Here is a 19,365-nt window from a genome sequence, read left to right as displayed (position 1 = left end):
TTTGTGCTGCCTTGCAGATTGGTTAGAAGTGCTTTCTGAAACAGTGTTTATTCCATTTTATATCCATCAAAGCATGTGAGAGCAGGAAAGTCACCCTAAAAGAATTATCCTTTTGGCAGTGAATTGGGGTTCTGATAGCTTGTAGTAAACACCATTGGAGGCAGTTGTTTCCTCTAAGTATGTCAGCCTACGCATGTCACAGTGCAGTTTCTCTTCTACTGGGCTAATGCTCCAGGTGAGTGTTATCCCTGCTCCTGTCCTGCAAGCTCACCCTCATCCTTCCTGTCATTTGGGGCAGGATGGATGGCAGGCAGATCCCAGGCTCTGATCCCTGGCTGGTGTGTTGACCTCATGAAAAGATCCACATCCTTAATGAAACAGCTACAGTGGGGAAAATTATATATGTATGTTTGTAGACATATATGTACACATGCAAAAACATGTATACATATATACATGTATATGTATATATGTACGTGTTATTTATATACGTGTAACTGAAAAAATGAAAACCCTATGAGAATATATCACAGCTATCAGACAAGTTTCTGTCTCGAAGCTGTGTCTTTCAGTGGTGAGCAGATGCTCTCTCCCTTAGTCTGGGGAGGTATCACCAGCTTTGAGATTTGCAAGGAGTCCCTTCTTGAGTAGTGGTTTCATCTGTAAAACCAGCACATTATGTTGGCCAGTACCTGGCAAGAGCCTCTTCCCACGAGCATCTGTGAGAGCCTGGGTTTTACAGATTAAGTAATTTATTTAATTAATCTGTAATTTAATACTAAGGATTAAATAGCATAAGTATAAACCTCCAGCCTCCAGGATTTGCTTGACTGCCTCAAGTTAAAAAACAAATCTTGCTGTGAGCTAAATTAGCGGAGCTGTGTTTCCTTCAGAAACATCTGGCAGTGGTCAGTGCTAGATGGGGTCTAGGCCTTGATGGACCACTGGTTTTATCTTGTGTGGCAGTTCCTGTGTTCCTGTGTGAACTCCTGCTGAGCTCGCACAGCTTTAGGTGGAGCTACTCTTGCATGCTGTAATCAGAGGCAGGAACTGCACAAAAAAGCTACAGCTCTGTGAAGGACACTCCTGTATAATCCATCACACAGGAGGTGTTCCAAATGAGCGTGGAGGTCGCTGTGCCCACAAAATTTGACAACCCCGAAGAACAGAGCAAGCAACGCTCCTGAAGATCTTGATGGAAGACACACATAAATGTGCAAATTTCAAATTAGCTACCTTGAAAGAGAAAAGGGTCAGGTGAGCCTAGCCAGGATTTGTATCAAAGGCTTCATAATGTATGCACAGAGTTTAATATAAAGTCAAGCATCTGATCAATGATTGTGATCCAAGGAGTAATGTTGCTTTTTCACCAGCAAATCTTAAGCTTACTGATGTGAAATAGAAGAAATTGAAGTCTTCCACATTTTATTTCTTCACCTTCCTTATCTCAGTTGCATAAACAAAATTACTCTGCAACTCCAGAAAACAATTTCTTGAAGTGCCAGTCACTATAATTGAAAAATTCAACATGAAAAAGACCAGAGCATGAGCAAAAGGGGAGGGTAAACTTCTCAAGAGTATTTTTCTTCTGAAGATAGACTATCAGAAGAACCAGGGTCTGTCGAAAATATTAAGTTTGAAACTTAAGGAAGAACACATATTAAAAAATAAAGCCTCAGCAATGAAAGGAGAGATAAAATGTCTTCCCTCTAACTTTTGTCTAAGCTGTGTAGAAGGGTTGCAACCTGTTGCTATGCAATAGCCATTCCTCTTTCCCTGCTCCGTCCTGCGCTTCCTGAGCTGCTGTGATTGCCTGGAGCACAGTGGCAGGGAGCACAATGTAGTCCCACTGAGGAGCAGAGATTTATCTAGTTGTGCTCACATCTGCTGTCTGACAGCTACCTTAATGAATATGGTCTGGCTTATTACAGGGAGATGGTTCAAATGAGTAATCCCATTAAAAACACAAATTTGATTGTGAAGGGACCAGATATGGTGAATAAAAGTTTGTTTGCTTTTAAATATAAGTTGACTGTTCTTGATAATCTCTGAGGGATGGGAAAATATCTAAAAATATCTGAAGACCTTTCAGTTACTGTTAGTGCCTTTTAATAGAAATGCTAAGCAGTGAGTTGAATTTTAGTCTCAGATCTTTGTAAAACAAAAACATCTCTTTGTTTTGGAGTTATACTGAGTAGCCAGTCTCCTCTAATAAATTATCCCAAGACTGCTGCAAGCCTAAAGTGAAGCTCATATTGATGGGGGTTTTTGTAGGGAGTTGGGCTTGGGCTTTTTATATTTGGATAACAGCCTAAAAGATTGCTCACAGTTTTGATCATTTCTGCTCATAAGTTTATCTCCCTTGCTCTATAAGCTTCCCTGTGGCTCTTTTTGTGCTGGATCTCTCACAATCTATAACACATAAATCTCAATGCTGGTCACAACACGTGCTCCTCTAGGCTGGGATCCTGGCTTTGCTGGTGCTGCATCACCTATTTCAGGAGAAGGAATAAAATTGCCTGTAATGAGTGACTACACAATAACTTGTCTTCAGGGAAATTTGTTGTTTACTAATTCCATGAATTACTGTTGGTTTATGCTTTGAAGAATGATTAATATCCCTTGTATAATGTATCTTGTCTACTACATCTGTTTCTGTTTTCATTAGCTGTAGTAAGGTATAATCCTTTTGTTTTAAAATGGAAATTTAAAACAGTGAGAAGAGACAAAAGATTTGTTGGGAGATTTTTGTTCCTTTTTCCTGTCACTTGTCATAGGGCACCTCTCCTGTCTGTGCCATTGTATTGTTTAGTCTCATTCCTCTGCGTTTCAGGTGTTTATTTCTGAGATCTTGTGGTGGTCCCTAAACACACTGCAGCTACCTGCAGTCATGGTAGAGCTGGAGAGGAAAGGGAATATCACCGTGATGTGCTCTGATATGCCTTGTCCCGTACAACGCCAGAAATCAGATTTGCTTCTTGTCACTGTGTCACATCACGTTGATGCCTTCTGTTGGAGCAAGCTCACCTGAAATGTTGTTCACTTTTTATTGCTTTATTTGTTACTAAGTAACTATTTGGAACTTGTTTTGCTCCAGCCTGAGCTGCTGTACAATTAATAAGACTTTATTTCCTACTCATATTTTTACCCCCTCTAGAATTTTGCCATTGTCTTCTGGCTTTCACTGTTACTTGCAGTGATTCCTTATTAATTGTTACCTGTAAATGTAATGATTGTGTTTTCCACATTGTGAGTAGAAATCCTGGCCTCACAGTAGTCAAAGAAAGGTTTAGCATACACTTTAACAGAGCTGGGGTTTCACCTCAACAATGACAGTGACCCACTTCACACACCTGGAAAACTTCTCTGCAACTCATTGTAGCTCAGTTTTTAAAGGTTTATCTGTGTGAGGTAGATGTTGGAGAGTCACTAGGACCAGCAGGTGTTCAGTAATTTTATGGTGCCAGTCTCTGATGTGTGCCTGGTTAGGAATTTGGGATTGTAAAGTCAAGCACCCATACAACTGGCCAATTTTTCTGCTCTTCACTGATCAGACTGTTCTCTATCATAAATATCCAGGTCAGGACCATGCATATCTCATCCATTTGGCAGTAAACCTTGTAAGTCTGGTGACAAAGATGCTGTTTATGAACATGGGGAAAAACTATTAAGCCTTGATATTTTTAACATATCCTTTGTATGCTTGCATCCACCTCCCATCTCAGTTACACTCTGCAGTCTGCAACACATCCTGGCTTGGTGTTCTGCATAATCATTTTGTACTTGCTCTAATTAGCTATAAAACGTTGCAGCACAGAATCGTGCCCTTCATCAGAGTCCTAAAATCTGACAGTAAAAAAAGTTTGGCACGAAGCAGTGACTGAACTTAACTTTACTTGGAGACAACTTCAGACTGTATGATTTATCAGTAGCATATTATTTTAATGACCTTTTGGGGATTTTTTGACTGCAGGCATCAGTGCTTGTCAATTTTAACTAATTTTTCACCTAAAAGGCACCATATTAATTTTTTTTAAGGCAATCATGATATATTCATTCCTGCATTCTTTTTGACTGCTTGTTTTGTAATTAAGTCGAAAAAAACTATGATAGCTTGTATTTTCTTTTCTTTTTCATGGGTCAGTACTTTTAGATGAAGTTAGGTTAAATAGATGATTAAGTCTATAGCTGGTCATATCTGCTTTCCATACAAATACTATAATTCTGAGAGATCTTTCTCATAAGATATTATGTTTCTCGAAATTTCTTGAATTAGACCATAGGAGAGTGTTCAAATATCCACCAGTTCCCAAGGCTGATGACCATTAAAAAGCACGGACACACTCTGTTTTTTAAGCTTCTTGTTGCTTCTTATGAAAAAAATAACAGTGTAAATGAGTCAGAAGAAGAAAGCATGTTTTAGTGAAAAACTGTCCAATGATTTATTCAGTCTGGTCTTGCAAAAAAGTGATACCTTGTCGTCTTAATCTGAATCCAATGATTCCCTGCAGTATGCAAGAGGAGCTGGACTAGGTACTCCTCTTGCGTTCATTTATTTTGTGTATTGTTTGTTAGGCGAAAATAGCTGGCATAATACATGATAGCCGTCCAGATTGTTATACTTTGCATCCTTTTTGAAAGACATCTATATCGCAGCTGTTTGTTTCCAGTCCATGGATTTTCAGAAACAATTGTTATGTCATTTAGTAAACTCTCAGTTAATTTCCACAGATGCGTATCATCTGGATTTACTGATTTGCATAGATTTAAATTTTTCAACACCAGACCCTTTTTTTTCTCAAATGTTACAAAAACCTCCACAACATTTGTGACAACCAGGGGTAATTTTCAAAAGTGCCTTCATTCCATTTTGAAAAAGGATTTCTCAAAAGTTTGTCTTTCATTCTGTGAGCTTAATGGAATAGGCAGGGAGAATTAAGGTGGACAAAATTAAATTAGTGCTATGGACATATATTTGCAATAGCCAGAATAGGTGTGATAAACTTGATATCAAAATAGCTTCTGTCCTGATTTGGCCTCCTTGAAAATATTATCTAAGATTACCTGCTCTGCTCTGGTGCAGCCTGACCTCGAATATTGTGAGCAGATTTGGCTACCACAATATAAGAGAGACTATTAGAGAGAATCTAAACTATTAGGGAGCATCCAAAGGCGGGCAATGAAGATGGTGAAGGGTCTTGAAGGGAAGCCATGTGAGGAATGGCTGAGGTCACTGCATCTGTTCAGCCTGGAGAAGAGGAGACTGAGGGGACACCTCACCGCAGTTACAACTTCCTCACGAGGGAAATGGGAGGGGCAGGCACTGATCTCTTCTCTGTGGTGACAGTGACAGGACCCAAGGGAATGGCCTGAAGTTGTGTCAGGGGAGGTTTAGGTTGGATATCAGGAAAAGATTCTTCACCCAGAGGATGGTTGGGCACTGGCACAGGCTCCTCAGGGCACTGGTCACAGCACCAGCCTGACAGAACTCTAGAAGTGTTTGGACAATGCTCTCAGGCACCTGGTGTGACTCTTGGGGATAATCCTGTGCAGGGCCGGGAGTTGGATTTGATGATCCTTGTGGGTCCTTTCCAACTCAGGGTATTCTAGGATTCTGTGATTACAGTTACTTATTTTTTTCTTGCAGACAAATTCTTGCAAAAAAACCCCATCAGTGTTGCCTCAACTAATTTCTCTAATACTGATGCATATGTACTTGTATTTGTAAATGCAGCATGGGACTGAACCCTCAGCCAGAGCAGAGCACATGTGGTCCCATCGGCAGATCAGGATTTTAAGTGCAGATCACATTGAACACGTTTAAAATCCCACTTGCTGGTTTCTGGATCATGAATTTGTCCTCTATTATTTAGGGAGGCAGTTGATGAGGCACATTCAACTGTATTTGTCATACACCAGATGTCAGGATAGTTAAAGTCACTCATGCTTCCTCTTGTTTTAAGCTCCTCAGTGGTTGGTCTGGGATGGTTTGCACTTGCACATGTGCACACACACACATGCACACACACTATCATTTTCAAACCAGAGTATATGTTGTGTATCCTAAATATATATATGATTTCCCATAACACCAATTCCTAGTGACTGGCAGCAAGCACACTGGATAATACATGTATTTTTAGCTGAACAGCTTGGGTAATCACTAGAAATCTTGGACTTTGTAAGTGTGTTTTACCCTTGCACTACTTCTTACCATCCCTTCATCCTTTCTCCCTCACCAGCAGTGGCACTTGCTCCCTGCAGGCTTGTTTGCAATAGCCATTCCAGTAGATCTGAATGCCTTTTAAGTAAAATGGGGTATTAGTGGTTTAGTGATGCCTCAGCACTCAAACTGCACAGCTGAGGTGTGCAGTGCACCACTTTCAGTCATGCTTACACGCTTATTCAGTGTTTTCCTCTCTTTGTCAGTTTTCTCTGTCCTGACAGTAAATAATTCTCACAAGTGGTGCCTACAAGAGCCACCATTCATTTTTGTGTGTCACTGAAGAACTGCCAAATGCAGCAGTGACCACATTTTTGCAGTGGGTGAAATGAAACCTCTGCATACCATCTGCAAGGATCCTTCAGAGTGGAGTGAAATCAGCAAATATGGCCTATAATTTGCTGACACCTAAACATGCATTTTGACACATGAATTATATTTGGCACAAAAACAAGCAAAAAAGGAAATAAATATGGATTTGGGAAAAATGAAGGAAAAACAAAACCCACCTATTTTGCCTGTACAGTCTTTTTTATTTTAAGAGAAGGATTTTTTTTATTTTTACACACCCAAATGAACCTTTTTGTCTTTTTCAATTCCTTTAATGTATCCATCTTTCTGTCTCCTCATCAGGCCACCTGTAGAAGACAGCCAAACCCTGCTGACACCTGTGGTGAGCTGTGGCCCACCAGGAGCCCTGCTAACCCGGCCTGTCATTTTAACCATGCACCACTGCGCAGAGCCAAACACAGAGGACTGGCAGATCCAGCTGAAGCACCAGGCTGCCCAGGGACCATGGGAGGTGAGGCTCCAGAGCTCCAGCCTGTGTGCTGGCTGCATGCAGGGCTCTCTGCTAGTCCTTTACTTGTCTTTCTGAACCTAGATGCTTGTATTTTGGGGTTTCCATGACTGCTACACATGACTGCTACAGGCAGGCAGGAGTGCCCTTCTCTACAAGATGTCTAAGCTGCCGTGTGCCCATGCAGAGATTTGTCTTGGGGCACTTTGGCATCTCCTAGTGTTAGCAGGTTTCCATGGTGGGAGCCTGAGGTGGTTCCTTGCCAGTAGTATAGCAGGAGAATGTCCCAAGGCAGTATGGCAAAAGGATCCTCCCACTATAACTGGAGCATAAAGTGATGCTTTCAGCAGGGCTGGGCCATCTTGACAGAGTCCTCCTTTCCAGCTCTGTGCTCCTAGGTCCCTGCTGCCACCAGTTTGGTCTCATAATTAATTTGGCAAGGGCACTTTCTCCTACTGGTAAGTTTAATAAGGTCAGGGTGGCTTCTGAAGGCTACAGTTGGGCTGCCAGCGGCAGAAGTGCCATGTCCAGCCAGCATTGTCTTCAAAAGCCTCTCGTGTTTGGCCTCCTGCCTGTGGCACTGGCTCTTCCTCCTGCTGGGAGGGAGCGTGCAGCAAACACAGCTCTGTCTCGCCAGCTAATCTGTACCCCACAGCCCAACTCGTGGCACCACACGTGTTCCTTATTTGTGCCTGTGTGTTACTGGCACCTCTTCATTTTCCCCCCGTCCTTCTCCTGCCCTAGGCACAGGTTGCTCTGCCAGCCCTGCACACACCCTGGTGTGTGTGCAGCATCCATGGGGCCCCTGGCCATCACACAGCAATCTTCTTCCTCCTGTCAGTTCTGGAGCAGCTCCTCCAAGCTGAGCCTCCCACACACGTGTGCACACACATTCATGCACGCCCTGCAGCATCACTTGGGGCAGCACCTCCTGCCAGAGCCACACCATGGAAGTAGCACCTTGCCCTCCAAAAAGATTGTGCCACCTCTGCAAACGTGGCAAGTTTGCCTCTCCTGAGAAAAAGGGAGCCAAGCTTAATGCCTAATGCCAGCTGAATCCACTCTTCTCAGCTGCCAGGTGTGTACATTGTTCTGCAGAGCTGCAGGCAGCAGGGATGAAGTGGACAAGTTGTGCTGAGCATCGTGTGGCACATAGTGGCTTCGCAAGAGGTGGCTGACACCTGCTGCTGACCTTTCACTTCTGCTCCCTCTCAAAGCCATTCAAAGCACCTTGTGTTTCGTGCAGGATATTACACGCAGGGCTGAATGGAGAAATTAACAAGGGAGCTGTTTTCCTGTACACCCAGGCTGAGGAGGTCATCTGCATTCAGGCAGTGTTTTTTTTCCTCATCCTGCAGTCTCGTCACAGAGGATTATTCTGAGGAAGCAGCAGGTGATATTTCATATAGATGTGGTATTTGGCTGTCGCAGAGGTTACTTCCCTTCCCTGAGTTTTTATAACTCCTTATTGTCATGATTAGGAGGTGAAGGGCAGTTATTTATTCAGCATGCCTGAGACTACTGATACTGAATCATGGTCACCAAATGATTAGTTCTGCAATATCTCTTTCAATAAAAGTCTTGGTGATATTTTCATTATTTGCATAACTCTGCCCAGGGCTTTAAAAGCAGGAGTGAAGACGGGCAATTTCTGACCTCCAACATCATCACCAGCACCCCAGAGAAATCTGCTCCCTGTACCTACACAGGAGAAAAGCTGGAAGCAGGACATTTAGACCTTGATTAATCTAAGGGGCAAACAGCAAGGACTTTTTGCATCATCCAAGCTTGAAAGGGGTATTGCTGCCTGAAAGGAGACCAGCTCTGAGGAGTCACATGCTGTAACTTGGCCTCTTTCTCTCTTAGGATGTGGTGGTGGTTGGAGAGGAAAACTTCACCACCCCGTGCTATATCCAGCTGGACCCAGAGGCCTGCCATATCCTGACAGAAACCCTCAGCACCTATGCCTTGGTGGGACAGTCAATCACCAAGGCAGCAGCCAAACGTCTCAAACTGGCCATCTTTGGACCTCTATCCTGCTCTTCCTTGGAGTACAGCATCCGGGTCTACTGCCTCGATGACACGCAGGATGCTCTTAAGGTGGTTCTTGGTCTCTTGCTTGCTCTCTCTCTCCCTCCCCAGTTGTCACAGGACTGCAGTCATAGCAGAGACTGGACCCTCTGCTCCATGTATTCATGCTCCCTGGGTTATTTTTCTGATTAGAAGAAGAAGAGCTTGACAGCAAGCTGCTGTTTTACAGTTTAACCCTCACACACTATAAATTGTCCTTTGCATAAGGATCTCACACTGTTTTCCGCCCACCAGTCCTTTTTCCTTTGTTTACCTGTATCATATCCTGAATACTAAGGTTTTTGCATTATTAAAAGGCCATAAGGTACACAGGGCTTCATTCGTTATTCATGTATTTTTAATGCTAAGTGCCAGCTCCCCAGAGATGGGAAAACATATAAATGCTTCTTTGTAAATACTTGATAATGATAAAAGAAGCTTCTGGCCCGTTAATCACTGCCTGCTTTCATGCTGCTTTATTACACTCCTTTGCATGCAGCTTTTTGTGTTGGGAATTCACAACTGGAGTAAAGCAAAGCTGCTGCTATCCCTAACTGGATAACTTTACTCTCCCTGGTAATTCTGGCATTCACACAAACACACACTCATTACGTGCAGATGAGCAGAGAGCTAATCATACCTGCTATTTCTCTTTATAAATACCTGTATGTATACAGAAGGTATCTATAATAGATGCACTCATGAAGTATGTAGCTCCAATGGCACAACTGAGTTCATTAAAAGGTGGGGTTTTTCCTTTAGCTGTAGATAGTGCTACTTCACTTCTTTGTGGCAAAGTGATTTCAAAGCCTGACTAAGCAGAGTCATCCTGCTGTTGTACATGCTTTTTTTCCCCCAGGCCTAGGTGGGAATTCTTGGGATTTAAACTGAAATACAGTGGCTGGGAGATGTTTGTGTTTTTCAGAACAGTGACTTAACATCACTGAGAGCAGCACACTTGGTTGTTCTCCCTGATACTATCTGATATTGCCTACCTAGGCTTTGCTGAGGGGATGCTCTTGTATATGTAAGAAAGGCAACAACATGTAAGGGTTGAAGCAGGCACATGGGGACTTCAGCATGATGTTGTCCTCTGGGAGCTTGCACTCTGTCACTGCATTGGTGTTACCAACCTTTTAGAAACAATTATTTTCCCTGGTCTGATTTCCCTTTTGTTTTTCCTATTAAAAAAAAAAAAAAAAAAAAAAAAAAAGTGGAAAGGATCTTTCATAGCTATCAAGCTTCAAAGGTCCTGATGGTTTTATGCCTGTACTGCATAATACAATTTTCCACGGGTTTGACAAGGCCTGAGGTAATAATAACTGAGTTGTAGGGGCCTTGGCTAGCCAGCTAATGCAGTCAGAGCTGAGGAATCTAATTAGGAATTACTCAGGAGCTGTTGGTCTGTTTCTAATAGACTGTAGGGAGAGTTGTGTGGTAAAGTTAATCCAATTCAGTGCAACAGCAGAAGGGATCAGGAAAAGCACACAGGTGAACCATCCTTCACCTGAGAAGCTGCAGCCAAAATCTGGGAGGGCAACATGTCAGTCCTTGGGATCTTGATGCAGTTAGACCCCAAAGTGAGACTGCAGATTAGTGAGGAAAGGTGAGCAAAGTCAGGAGGCCACCATCCCACTCAGTACCTACTGCTTTTTTATGTCAAGTTCATGCATTTTAATTTTCTTTCTCTTTGGCGCGTCTACCCCAAGACTGGGGGGGTGGGCACCCATGCGGTTCAAGACCCAGCCAGCTGGTGGTTTGCAGGTGGATAGGCCTACAGACCATCTAGGAACATATAGTTGCTGGCCACAGACTCTTATGAATGCATGAATTGCACTTCTTTGGAAGTGTAAGGTCTGGGGAAGGAGAGGATTGGTAAAAAAGAAGCCTAGTGAGCCAGCAGTAGATGGAAGGGCTGGCTATGGACCAATGTGTCCATAGGTGTGTACAAACTGGTATATACAAACCAGTGTGTTCTAAACATCCCCCTGTGACAGTGTTGTATAGACTCAATCTGTGTGACAGTGTTGTGTAGACTCAGTCTGTGACTATTTAGATAGAAGAAAAAAAGGTTGGGGTATTTGGCAATTTGGCACCAGCTGTCACAGCAGCTGATACCGCAGCAGCCCCTGCCATGCTGGGAGGACATCCTTGGCACTGCTGTATTGCCAAAGGGAAGGCATTCACAGGGCAGTTACCACTGGGTGTGGGGACAAGGCATGCAGACAGGGCTGGGCCAGCAGATCCTGAGGTTAGAAGTATTTTAGAGAGGAAAGAAAAGTTGTAAGCAGCAGGTGAAGCACCAGCTGCAACATCTCCATGTCTTAAGGCTGGCAGCTCTGGGCAAAGCACAGCAAGGGTAGGGAAGAGCAATATTCCCATATTGCATTCCCTGAGCTTTGGAAGAGCCTTTGCAGGGGATTATGTGTATATTTTAATAGACAATCAAATGCATTCTGTTATTATTTACAACCAGGAATGAGTGTGCCATATGCTGAATGTGTTTTAACAGCCACCAAAGGAAGATAAGTAGTTGCAGTATAAAGCTCAGTGCAGTGTTTATCCAGCAGACTGTTCCCTCTCATCATGCAGAGTAAGCACTCGCAGCTGAGCTGCCGGCTCCCGCAGTACAGTAGTGAAGTGTAACGATTTGCCATCAATAAGGACTTGGTTATTGTGGGAGCAGCTTAGTGAGTTTCCTGGCGGCTGTGGAGCAGTGTGGGCTCACACGTGCAGCATCCTCTGCCCTACAGGGTCCTGAGCCACCTGGACGAGATGCTCACAAAAATACTTTTTGGGCAAGGATGAGGGGAGTTGTGACCTTGAGAGCTGGCTTCTTTTTTTAAGGCTAATTTTTGCACTTTGAAGGGGATGACCAAGGTTAAAAAAAATAAGAAAAAACAGAAAAAGAAAAAAGTCATAATATGATAGCTATAAAGAAATCCATCTGCTTTGCTCTCTTTATTGATGTGTGCCTTTGAGATTAAGGTATGTGACCTGTGTGTAGCAGAGTGGCAGGAGCTGAGCAGCCAGATACTTGCAAACAGCTGCCTCCCACACTGGGGGCATGTGAAGGACTTCAGGCTGTAGCAGGGTGACATTCCCCAACCTGTCTTGTGCTGCGCAGTAACTTCAACAGTCTTCAAAAAAACACCCAAAAATGGGTACAATAGGCCTGTGATCTTCTCTCTGTTGTTTAATGCATTTTTTTTTTCCTTTTATTGAAGAAAGCTACAGCTTGGACTGAACACCATTGTTTGCTTGTGCCCCTTTAATGAGGAGGTCCAGGTTGAGGCTATTCTGGTGTCATGGGTGGTGGAGTGATGCTTTACACAGCTCCCTCTCCTAGGAAATAACTCCTGCCTTGAAGGGTGGTGAGAGACAGTGGGCAGGGTGACCACAGCTACCTCAGCATGGGGCAAGCAATATGCAGCTCAGGTTTTAGCTCAGGAGGACACAGAGGTGCCAGCCAGTGAGATAAACACTGCTCCAAAAAAAAGGCTGTATGGCAGGAACATACAGTGTGTTTGAAGGGCTGTGCAAGTCATGGCTCCAAATTAATTCTGAATTAATTAGCTAAATGGCATGGGAGAATCAAGGGCTGCTTGGCATCCTCCAGTTAGAGCATGTGGAAGGGCTTCAGTGGCCCAGGGTGGCTACCAGAAGTGGGTTGTTGAAACTAAACAAACAGATTTGGTGGGTGGGATAGTGCTGCAGTTTTCCCCCACAGTAGTGCAGCTCCCAGAGCTGGTGCAGCAGGGACAGGAGCAGTTTCTCAGCACACCTGCCCTGCATGCCTGAGAGGTGGCATCTGCAATTGGCTCACATGGTTCCACAAGTCATCTTCTGGACCTTCCAGGGAGGTAATTGGAACATAATGAAGATCTATAGTAATCAGATAATTACTATCGATTGCTCTTTAGACATCTTGATGAAATAATTAGGTGGCCCTGGAAAGAAGCTGGAACTGATTCATTGGCATAATCTTAATCTGAAAGGTTTCCTGATTTTGTTTCTTTTCCTCTAATAGCCAATAAAAGAACATTGTTTTAGCTTCAGGATCTGACAGATGCTTTTCTTATATGCTTCCTACTTCCCTTAATATGGTCAGGAGCATCTTAGCTAAAATGGGGGTTCCTTTATTTGGCCTTGGGCAGAATCCCAGTTTCGTGTGCTCCTGTAGTGCTTGAGCATCTCCACTGTGTGTGATTGTCTTTAGCCACATGAGACTGGTTGGCTGGTTGACTCCTTTAATTAAATGTGACTGAGATTGGTTATGTTGGTTTCTAATAGGGCTCATGGAAGTGCCTTTATACTTGCTTCTTCCCTGTGGTCCACAATTAGGCTGTTTGTAGACAACATTCCACTGTGGTCTTATTAATTGCAAGCTTATATTTAGCTTCATAAACGACCAGACTCTTGGCTTGCTAGCTTTTGATCACATGATCAATATTTCAGTAGCCCTGAACCTGTGTATTTGTGTGAATAAAATGTTCCATCACTGTCTCCGTGCCATCCTGCTGGACAGTGTCAGGGTTGGTATCTGTTACTCCTGTACTACTCTGCCACAGGGCAGGAGACCATGAGCTGACAGACCAGTGGTATTCACAGGTAAGAGTTTCCAAAAACAAGATAGTAAAGCTACCATGAGACGTCCAGTTTGATGAGCAATTGATGAGATTGATCTATTTCTGTACTCAAACAGTGACTGCATGCCAAGTCTTCGAATTCCATTTAATAGCATAGAATTGAGCTTCTGCTTATAGGACATGTGAGAGAACACTGTGTCTCCTTGCTGGGCTGCTGTTGGATGAAGGAAGTGAGAGGGTTATAATCAGATTAACTAATGCAGTTCCAGTTCACAGGGACACACAATTCTATGTGATGCCTGTGTGGTTTTTTAATCTGTATTACACAAGTTACAGCATCTACAGAACACAACCTTGAGGACTCAGAAGACCAGTTTACTGTCTTGATGAAACCTGACTACTTTCTTCTTTTTATCCCAATACTGCAGGAGGTCCTCCAGCTTGAGCAGCAGATGGGCGGGCAGCTTTTAGAAGAGCCTAAAGCTTTGCATTTCAAGGGAAGCACCCACAACCTCCGTCTGTCCATTCATGACATTGCCCATTCTCTCTGGAAGAGCAAGCTGCTGGCCAAATACCAGGTGAGCATAACAAAACATTCACATTGGATGCTAGCAGTGAGGCTTAAAGAAATACTGGCACACACAGGTGTGCTTAAAAAACACCAGGAGTCAGGCTGTAGTCCATGGACATTTTTTTCCCCTGGACCACTGGCAGTCCCGTTAACATGGAGCCTGCAATCTCTGGTCACATAACAGCCGTGCCTTGGTCCTACATCCCTCCCTGACTATATTTTGCTTTCCTCCTGCAGGAGATTCCCTTTTACCACATCTGGAGTGGATGTCAGAGGAACCTGCACTGCACCTTCACACTGGAAAGGTTCAGTCTGAATACCCAGGAGCTGGTGTGCAAACTGTGTGTGCGGCAGGTTGAAGGAGAAGGACAGATCTTCCAGCTTAACTGCTCTATCTCAGAGGTAAATGACATTTGTGTACTTTTCTATCCAACTGCAGGAATATGGGACAACTAAGAAGGCAAAACCTTTCCTATTGCTACCTCTATAGCGCTTCCCATTTTGCTCCTGACTGCTGGTATGGACATAAAGAATAGATTAAGTAATTTCTTTGTCTCTCCTGTTGTATTTTTCCTTAGCTTCTCTCATCTGGAAGGAAGCATCCCTCCTTCAAGGATGGGAGGTCTCTCTTCTAGTGCTGCCTTTCTGTGTCTATCTGGAGGAGCTCTTTGCCTGCCACTCCTTAAAACATCTCATGAAGCTCTTGTGGTCCTGTTTCCTTGGCAGTCCATGAGACCCATCATGTCTGATAGCTCTCTGGAGAGAAAGAAAAGAGAATAGGAAAATGTCAGTGCTGTGTGTTCCATGAGCCACTCCCCTCTGATCCCATATAATAGTTGCTGTGCAATAGGAAATATCAGATGGTCTGATTGCAGTAAACTTTTCTCCTCATATTTTGCTCCTTCTACAAATCCTGACTTTTGTCTTTGGCAATTTTTCTTTTGATGGCTGAAATTTTCCAGAAGAAATACTATCATAAGTTTGCTAATGCTGTGTAGCACCTGGAGAATTTTTGCTCCATGGGGCAAGTCAAGCTTGGGGCTGAGATGGAGCAACAAATTCAGGTGTGAAGTGGCACTGACTTCAGTGAATGTGCTGGTGGATTTTATCTCTGGTACCCTTGGCAGCTACGAGGAGCAGAGTCTCAGACATCAATCACTGCTGACTGGCTTGGGAAAAGGCTGTAAGAGAAGAGACAAAAGTTACTTGTGCTGTAACAGGGCTCTGATAGTGAGCACCATTACCCATAACATCTGCTTGGTTAGTGGGTGTAAAGTTACAGATTCATCTGGGGACTACACAGCATTAAGGACAGATGGTAAAACAAGCATCATAAACAATTATTGTAATAAGTGCTGCATTGAGGTAATCACTAATTTAACCTCACAGAGAAGAGAAAGAACTGAAAGTAACTGTAATGAAATGCAAGTATACACTATAATCATCTTCAGCTGGTTCTATGTAATAAGGCCTGGTAATAGATTCAGAACAGGATAATATTCCTGTCTTGTGCTGTGATCCTATCCATCAAAGATGAATAGAGGGAGTGAATAACACCACTGTGATCAAGGCTGCCTCCTGCAAAATTGCCCCTTGTTGTTGACACTTGTGATATTCCCAAACTCCAGCAAGGAACAGGAGGAACTTGGGCTGCTAAGAGCTGGAATATAGGGTCAACTAGGGAAAAATCCTGTAACTCAAAGATTTTATGAAAGGGTAATCACCTGAAAGGATAATGACTGCAACTTGGAAACCAATTTTTGCCTCTAGAAGCGTGATAAAGACATCAGAGCAGTCATCAGGAAATCATAGATCTGGTTCCTTACCTTTTCTTCTAAGGTTATGCTAGTGGTATCCAACTAGTGGTTAGGCATTGAAGGACTGTGCTGGCATCTTTCCTTATTGCTGCATCTGTCTCTCTGCCACTGTTACCCTGCGATAAAAATCTAGTAACACAGTTTCCTGCATCCTCCCTTGATGGGCTTTCTTTTTAGTCCCCTCCAAAGGATGTAAAACTTCTGCAGATTAAGCTCTCTTATACTGGCTTTATACAGTGTCTACCACTGGGACTTCAAAAATACAAATGCAGTGAGTGCCAAAACAGGCGTATTTGCAAAGCAGGAGGAAAATTGTGATAAAGGTCTCACATTATTCATTTCTGAAGCCCTGTTTTTATCTTGTGCCATTGATACTCACACAAAAGAGCCACAGGGCAACGCTTCAGATACCTGGGCCCCTTCTGCAGCAATCCTGAAGCCCCTGGGGCTGCAGGCCACCTAGAGAGCCGGGGCAGCACTTGTGTCTTTTGGCCCAGAAAAGAAAAGGTTATCTATCTGCAATGCACTGCCACCACTCTACTGCCTCTTCTGACCTCCCAGTGTGGGTGAGCCTGCAGGCAGCACCAGCGTCAGGCACGTCATTTTCCTGGCTCCTGGGCAGTTCCTGCTGCCAGGTTGTTGGGTATTGGGGTTGGGACACGCAGTCTGATCCAGGGCCTTGGCACCCAAAGACAGATGCCACATTCAGCATGTTAATTGAGGACTTTACAGGGTGGCATAAACCTTCCTTAGTTAGAAATTTCGCTGCCTAAATTGCCATGCCTTTAACACACACCAAAAAAAAAATCATATTTATACAGTGGAGGAGAATTAATTGGTGTAGATGAAAGAGCAGAGCCAGAAGGTTTAATTCTGTGCATTGCTCATGGACACTGGCTCTTCCCTTTCCATCTCTGAATACATTTTTTGGGGGTAAACCAGAGATTACACAGGACAGTGAGCATCTCCAGCAAAATCCTTGGGGGATTTGTGATTGCAGCTTCAGCCAGGAGCTGCCTGGCTTTAAGACTGTTTCAGGTATTACAGCTCCTTCCCAACAGCCAGTTTGACATGAAGCAACAAGATAGTTCACAGAGGAGAAAACAAATTGATATTTAATGACAAGTTTTTAGCATGAGTATTTCTGGCTGCCTGGGGCTGTGATCTGGCAGAGGGGGAGGAGAAGCAGCTCCCCCATTTCTACTAGAAAAGAATACCAAATTGTAAAGTAGACTGAGCAGAATTAGGGCAGAACCAGCCATGTTTGCTGCTTTTTCCATCATGGTCCCTGCAGGACCTCGCTGTTCCTAAACAAACCCAACCATCCAAATAGACCAGCTATCATCTTCCCACCAGCTACCAAGCCTGTGGCCACTAAATCCATCCAGGCCAAGGAGAAGACAAAATCCTTGCCCAGAGGAGCCAACTGTTGTTATTCCCAGTGGTGTTAGCAGTGGTATCATGGGGACCCCTCCAGCTGGGAGGGCCACAACAAAGAGCATCAACTCCACACCTGCAGGGGACAAGCTGGCTTTGGGGATGACTTTTCCCTTGAAACACTTGCTGCCACACTGCCTTGGAGCACAGCACGTGTCTTGGGGAGAGGAGGCAATTTCTGCTCCTCACCTACCCCACCCCTTGCCCAGAGCACATGCTCTCTGTCTATTTCCAGAGACAAATTCGCATGGAGATGAGGGCTGAGCTTGTGCCTGGGGTGATATTGACTGTAGGTCTGTGGTCTGCACAGCATCAGAGGCTTCAGAGAGCTTGGGTACTGCCAGAGGGATGTCAGTAGTGCAAGCCTGCTGCTGGCTCAGTGTGATACTGGGGCTTGGGAAGATGCTGGGAAGGAAATCTTGTCAGTCATGCCAGGAAAGCCCAGCTCTGCTCTAGTAGTAGCGACTTGCTCTGAAATGTGTCTAAGTGACTGATCCTTCATTATTTCTGGAAAATGCTTAATTAAGCTGGCCATTTTGTCTATAGTAATATTCACCCTCAAAAAAAAGAGGAGGGAAAACACCTTTTGTCTATCCAAAGCTGATTATAAATATTTCTGTTCTCCAATGGACTAACATGTTTATGTTAGTGTTTACTAGATTAGCAGAGGACTGCAAGTAAAAGCCCTGAGTCTCAGAGGATGTAGTTCTACAATTGTCTCTTCATTCAGTAGCAAAAGTGATGGGTTGTTCAGGCTTTTTTTCTGTCTTTCCAATCTCAGGAACCTACTGGCGTTGATTATCCTCCCATGGACTCAGCAGGCACCATCACCACCATCGTGGGGCCCAGCGCTTTCAGCATCCCCCACCCAATAAGGCAGAAGCTGTGCAGCAGCCTGGATGCTCCCCAGACCAGAGGCCACGACTGGCGCATGCTGGCCCACAAGCTGAAACTGGACAGGTGAGCAGGGTTGCCCCTGCAGGGACAGGCAGGGAAGCTCCTAGGGAGGGGGGGTATATGCAAAAACATCCTGGTGAAAGTCCCACTGAAAGCACATGGACACACTGGTCATGCTGACTGCACAGGGGATGAGCACCTTGACAGCACCAACATCAGGGATGGGTTGAAATCATATGAATTCAGGGAGTTTCTATGCAGCTCAAAACCAACAAGTTTCCTTTTGGCTCATTGCAGGTACTTAAATTATTTTGCTACTAAATCAAGTCCCACCGGGGTGATCCTGGATCTCTGGGAAGCCCAGAATTTCCCTGATGGCAACCTGAGCATGCTGGCAGCAGTTCTTGAAGAAATGGGAAGACACGAAACAGTTGTTTCTTTGGCAGCAGAAGGAAATTACTAATGCAGCCTTGGCTTGACCAGGAAGGACAGACACAGGGAGCGGTAATGCCCTGTTATTGCAAACAAGAATTGAAATGAAAACCCAGACCAATGAATTACACAAGAGACGTTTCAGAGAAGAAAGTAAGCAAACAAACAAAAAAAACAGCCCTGACCTTCACACGTGCTCTCCTTGTACATTATCACAGGATCAGAAAGAGATCATGCAAAGTTGTACCTTGAAAATATAAATCAACCTAATGTTCCTCTCGGCTTGGCTGTACACTGCTTGGTACAGGTTTTTACAGTTTCCTAGGAAACGCTTTTTATTGCTATCCAGATGTATGGATAAACTTTCTTAACAATCCCAGTTTCTATGGATGTTGTTTACATCAAATTCTGGACAGGGGTAAGGAAACTGTCCATGGCTCTTTATATTTTTTTGTTTAAAGCCATTGTAGACAAGGCTATGGACAGTTGGTTGTGGCTATTTCAGCTTATTGGTTTCTGGTGAATTCAGA

General features: G+C 44.0%; 1 protein-coding gene across 1 annotated transcript in view; it reads left to right on the top strand.

Moving 5' to 3' along the window:
• UNC5C (unc-5 netrin receptor C) overlaps window positions 1–19,132 on the top strand; it is a 253,524-nt gene extending 234,392 nt beyond the window's left edge. The window contains exons 11-16 of the mRNA XM_053976284.1: window positions 6,857–7,025; window positions 8,889–9,122; window positions 14,110–14,259; window positions 14,490–14,654; window positions 18,288–18,466; window positions 18,701–19,132. Of these exons, the coding sequence (XP_053832259.1) occupies window positions 6,857–7,025; window positions 8,889–9,122; window positions 14,110–14,259; window positions 14,490–14,654; window positions 18,288–18,466; window positions 18,701–18,866 (1,063 nt within the window). The 3' untranslated portion in view covers window positions 18,867–19,132. The remainder of the gene's footprint in view (window positions 1–6,856; window positions 7,026–8,888; window positions 9,123–14,109; window positions 14,260–14,489; window positions 14,655–18,287; window positions 18,467–18,700) is intronic.
• Window positions 19,133–19,365: the final 233 nt, after the last annotated feature.

This window comes from Vidua macroura, chromosome 4 (genome assembly GCF_024509145.1).
Source record: "Vidua macroura isolate BioBank_ID:100142 chromosome 4, ASM2450914v1, whole genome shotgun sequence".
Taxonomy (NCBI): domain Eukaryota; kingdom Metazoa; phylum Chordata; class Aves; order Passeriformes; family Viduidae; genus Vidua; species Vidua macroura.
This window is presented reverse-complemented; position numbering and strand designations above follow the sequence as displayed.